At 46.0% G+C, this 5000-nt stretch overlaps 1 protein-coding gene across 1 annotated transcript in view; it reads right to left on the reverse strand.

The window, feature by feature from the left end:
• LOC143103875 (sodium-coupled neutral amino acid transporter 3-like) overlaps nt 1-5000 on the reverse strand; it is a 28592-nt gene that overhangs the window by 12948 nt on the left and 10644 nt on the right. Inside the window, exon 7 of the mRNA XM_076267734.1 lies at nt 2932-3013. Coding sequence (XP_076123849.1) covers nt 2932-3013 — 82 coding nt within the window. The remainder of the gene's footprint in view (nt 1-2931; nt 3014-5000) is intronic.

Consider the following 5000-nt stretch of genomic DNA (forward strand, 5'->3'; position numbering starts at 1 on the left):
ACCAGCCACACATAGGCCCCTTGGTGACATGGGAGAGATTTTATCCCTAAACTACAAAGGCCAAAATGGCAATGTTCTATAATCTAACACAACACAGGCTGGCACTACCACTTTTGTGTGCATAATGGATTAACACTATGGGTCCTTTTCTGTCTAAATCTCCCTCTTTCTCTCATGCACTCCCTCTCTCCCTCTTTCTGCTTTGCCCCAGTGGGTAGTCCTTCAGCTGCACTCAACAACCTCATAAGCATGCAGGGTGGGCAGGCGAGAAGTGTTTGCTGGCTACAGCCACCGACTTCCTCAGGGGTGACTTTTCCATTACCCCACCCTTCCCCTGGCCACCCAGACGTCTGCAGAGTGGAATGAGGGCATGTCTGTGACCGAGAGAGAGAGAGAGACAGAGAGAGAGAGAGAGAGAGAGAGACAGAGAGAGAGAGAGAGAGAGAGAGAGAGAGCAACATGGCCTATCATCATCCTCACCTAAAAAAACGGAGAGCTCAACACCCTTGGAAAAACACCAGATCCCTAACCACAACACTGATAAAGCATGGAGATCTCCCCTGTCCTTCTCACTAACACTGCTCCTGTTCCAGAAGCCTGTACCTAAATAACACAACAATGACTCATGAATAAATTCAGGTCCATTTATTTGGTAGCCTAGTGTGCAGCCCCGCTATGCTATAACTGGACTGTTGTTGCAGCCTGAGAGGTTTCCTGAGGCAAACCCTTCATAAAGCTGGGCTTGGGTCTGTGGCTGCTGGACAGCTGGAGATGATCTGATGAAGTCTGGACACGTCTTCCAGAGCACGTCCTCTGTCCTGCTGCGAACTGGACCCAAAGGGACCCAAACATCTGCCATCGGCTGCCAGCAGCCAATCACAGCCCGTCTCAAAGTCATCGCCCGAGCGACGCACTGCTGACGGCTGCTATGGTGATAAGCCGACCGACCTTCATTTGAAGTAACGTAAATAACTCCTCCATTACACATTATTTGCACAGAAAAACGGCACAAAATAAATGTTGATTCTGTCAGAAAAAGACATAAAAAAACTACATCCACATCCACCCACTTGAGCTCACACAAACACAAGCTTGAAGATCAACTAAGGACTGTGAATAGCACACACTTCACACACCCATACACAACTCCCTACAAACAAACATGCTAGAGATGAACAAAAACAAGCTGGCTAGATAGTTGCTAGAGTGCAGAGCCATAACAATGACGTCTCTCCTCCAAAACATGCGTCACAAGATAGCCTACTACTCAAGGACAGTCAGCAGCAGCAGGACCATATTGTGGATGAATCATCCAACTCACACACAACAAATCCCAGCCAGTGCAGTCCAACCAGCTTCTCCTCACTACCTCCAAAGACACGGGTGCTTCTGTAAGGTGGTGGAAGACCAGCCTTAGGGATGGAGGCACAGGGAGATGGAGGGGGATGGGGATGGAGGGGCAGGTGTGTTATGAGTGGGCTATTAGCATCTGTTGCTAGCCCCTTCTCTTGAGGCTCCAGGGGAGGAGTGTGGATTACACATTGCATAGTGGTGCACCTGCCGCTTTGGTTTCATTTTTACACCACTACACACATAATGGGAGGTAATGGAGGGTGCACAGGGGTCATGTGCTGGGAAATGGGGCTGATGCTGAGGCTTGTTCTGCTCAGTATACAGGGAGGGATGAGAGAGTAAATAAAAAAAATATATTAAGAATATAATATATTCTATTATATATAATATTAAAATTCTAGAATTATATGCTGCCCTCTGCCTTTTCACACAGGTCATGTAAACGTCACGTCTGTCTCTATCGTTTCCTCTCTATCTCTCACCCTCTCTCACTCCACTATCTCTGTCAGCCCTTTAGATACTATGTGTTGTGTCCAAAAAGCCCCACAACAGTGGCAGATCCATTTCCAACAGGCTGGTTTCCATACCCCATATGCCCATTTCCTCATACGCCATTCCCAACTGATTAAGGGTCAGGCTAGGACACATTGGCGCCAGGGTCTATATACACCAAGGGCACCATGCCAACAGATCCTAGGTCAGCCTCCTGGCAGTGAGGATGCCAGCTGGTTGGTTGGCACATGGAGGGGGGAGCTTATGGGCAGCACTCGGGCAAAGCCAGAGGGAGGGCCACGGGATGATGCCCTGTTGTCCCACTTGGAAATGTGCTGGGTCATGCGAGAGAGAGAGAGAGAGAGAGAGAGAGAGAGAGATCCCATGGAATAGGTGTTGCCAGGCCATATTGTGTGTCTCTCGTATTGCATTGGAAAAGACTGATACGGAAAGAAACAGACAGACAGCTAGATGGACAAGGATACACTTTGCCATCAGACCATATAGATCTCAGGGTTGTATGTGAGAACCAAAACTAGTCTCCTATTTCTGTACAGTGCACACCTTTGGAGAGCAGACAGATGTCTATTTTTACTGGAGAGGTTAAGATACTTCATTTCAGTCACTGGGTGTTATCACGCTGAGATTTTCTCTCAGCGCATCTGCAAACCTTACAGAACACTCTTGTGTTATTCTGGAGAGGAAAAGAGAGAGTGGGTGCCAGAGAAGTCTGTGGAGCCACGGCCCAGTTTACTTAATGATCACTCCACAAAAATATCTATTTACGCTGTGTATTTTTCCGTACTGTCATAAAACTAGGCCTGTATTTCAAATGTGGTTTGGGCCTTCAAGAGATGCCATGAAAGCTTGGCAGAACCAGACACATATTCCCTTTGTGAATGTTATCCTGTAAAATAAAAAAATGAGGCTAGTGAAACTAGGCCCTTCATTCAACAGTTGACATGAAAGTCTGAAGTGTAGACGGTGGCTATGCAGCCCACTGGTGAGAGTACTGTGTTCCTCTCTCTCAGCGCTCTGTGTGGGTCTGAGACCCATGAGTGTCCCTCCTCATATCCATCTACTCACCCTGATGGCTTATCCACCCCGCAGAAGGCCTGGATGACCAGGGGAAGCTCATACTTGATGATGTACAGGTAGCTGGACATGGCTGAGAGAGGAGAGGAGGGGGGGAGTGAGAGGAGAGAGAGGAGAGAGAGAGAGGAGGACAGGAGAAGAGAGGAGTGGAAGCATTGCAGATTAATATTCTAATAACACGCTGATTCATTCCTCTTCCTTATTCAACATACAAATACAACATACATAAACATATCACTATATGAAGATGCTGACTACATCTTCCCTGTTTTAGGACACTGTTTTAATTGAATGTGCTTTTGCACATGGCCTGTCAGACTATTAACTGTTAATTGTCTGCAGGTGGGTTAATGGGTTAATTAGGCGACACCCACTCTGGTGCCTTACAAAAGGTCCAGGATTTTGGTGTGTGGAGGCAGACCGATGTAGATGTGCAAGTTGATATGTAACAGCCATTTTAAAACAGTTTGTTAAATTAAAAAAGACTGTTTTCTGCAAACAAATAGCTGGACAGTGTTTAATCTTTTAAAAATGCATGATGGTGGACATATTTTTCACACACTATATACATGCAACTGAACTGTATACAAAAGGCAAAAAAAGGCTAAACTTAGCAGCACACCATACAGATCTCTTCATACAGTTTGAATTCACGGTAATCTGGGACATGTGCCCTGAATTGGGAGAACACCATTATCCAGGAAGCAAACGTCATCAAAACTAATAGCTGGCATTAAAATGTGATGCTAAAAATAACCTATTTGCGCGCACACACACACACACACACACACACACACATATGTCCATTTTATCAGTATGGTATTAATCTTTGAGACATTTTAATATACCAGTGTGTTTTCATCCAAACAGGAAACAAAGGGAGAGAAATAGGCCGTTCTCCATATAATCTCTTCTTGTTGCCTTGGCACTGTGATTTCTCTTTCTTTTAATAACCCAGTAATACACAGAATCTTACATAATCTCAGCCTAGATTCTAGTGTGTACAGGAGGAATGACTGAGATTAGGAGAGCCCAGATTCAGTGCATTGAACACTACACACCCACATAGTCCCTTACACTGCCTCTCTCTCTCTCTCTCTCTCTCTCTCTCACACACAGTGTGTGTGTGTGTGTGTGTGTGTGTGTGTGTGTGTGTGTGTGTGTGTGTAACTATATATATAAACACACATGAACTCAAACACAAATATGAATAAAAACACGCACAGATGCACACACACACACACACACACACACACACACACACACACACACACACACACACACACACACACTGCTTAATGAGCAGCTGGCTTAACCTGCCTAAACTCTGTACTCCCCCTCCCCTCACACCTCTCACGCTTTAACTGGAGGAGGAGAGCAGGAGAGGGGGAGAAAGAGAGAGAGAGAGTGAGAGAGAGAGAGAGCAAGAGAGAGAGCAAGAGAGCGAGGGGGAGGCAGATAGAAAAGGACAGTGACAGATAGAGCAAGGCCTGGGGGCGAGAGAGTATAGGAGAGCAGGGGAAAGAGAAAGAGAGAGAGAGAGAAATGAGAGAGCAAGAGAGAGACAAAGGTAGAATTGCAGAAGGACAACCAGAGCGAATAGGCGAGGATCTTTTGATGAAATGAATTATGGCGAGCAGCGTGACTGCAGACAAACTGAGAGAAGGGGGTGAACGTGTGAAACAGGGGGAGACCGAGGGAGAGACACAGAGATGAACAGAAGAAAATGAGACAAAGATGAAAGGATGGAATGGAAGAGAGAGAACATGGATGAACCTGAGGTGAAATAATATCTTATGTAACACGTATCACGGGCCACATGGAAGCATTGTAAGGAACAGAAAATAATGACCCCATAGCCTCTCCCACTTAGACCTCCTACACATTTGTCATTTCGCATCACTTGGCCAAACAGCAGCTGGTGGCTTGGTGGATTACAGGCCACCAGAAGCATAGTGTGTACATATCAGTGATGAGGGAAGACAACGACTTCAGGACTTAACGCTGAAGCTATTTCTGTAGTCTAGAATAAAGCCTAGCATGGAACGCTTGATTGAACC

This window comes from Alosa pseudoharengus, unplaced genomic scaffold (genome assembly GCF_046254945.1).
Source record: "Alosa pseudoharengus isolate Yale_2024_CS ecotype anadromous, Long Island Sound unplaced genomic scaffold, YU_APseudo_1.1 YU_APseudo_1.1_scf_5, whole genome shotgun sequence".
Lineage (NCBI taxonomy): Eukaryota > Metazoa > Chordata > Actinopteri > Clupeiformes > Clupeidae > Alosa > Alosa pseudoharengus.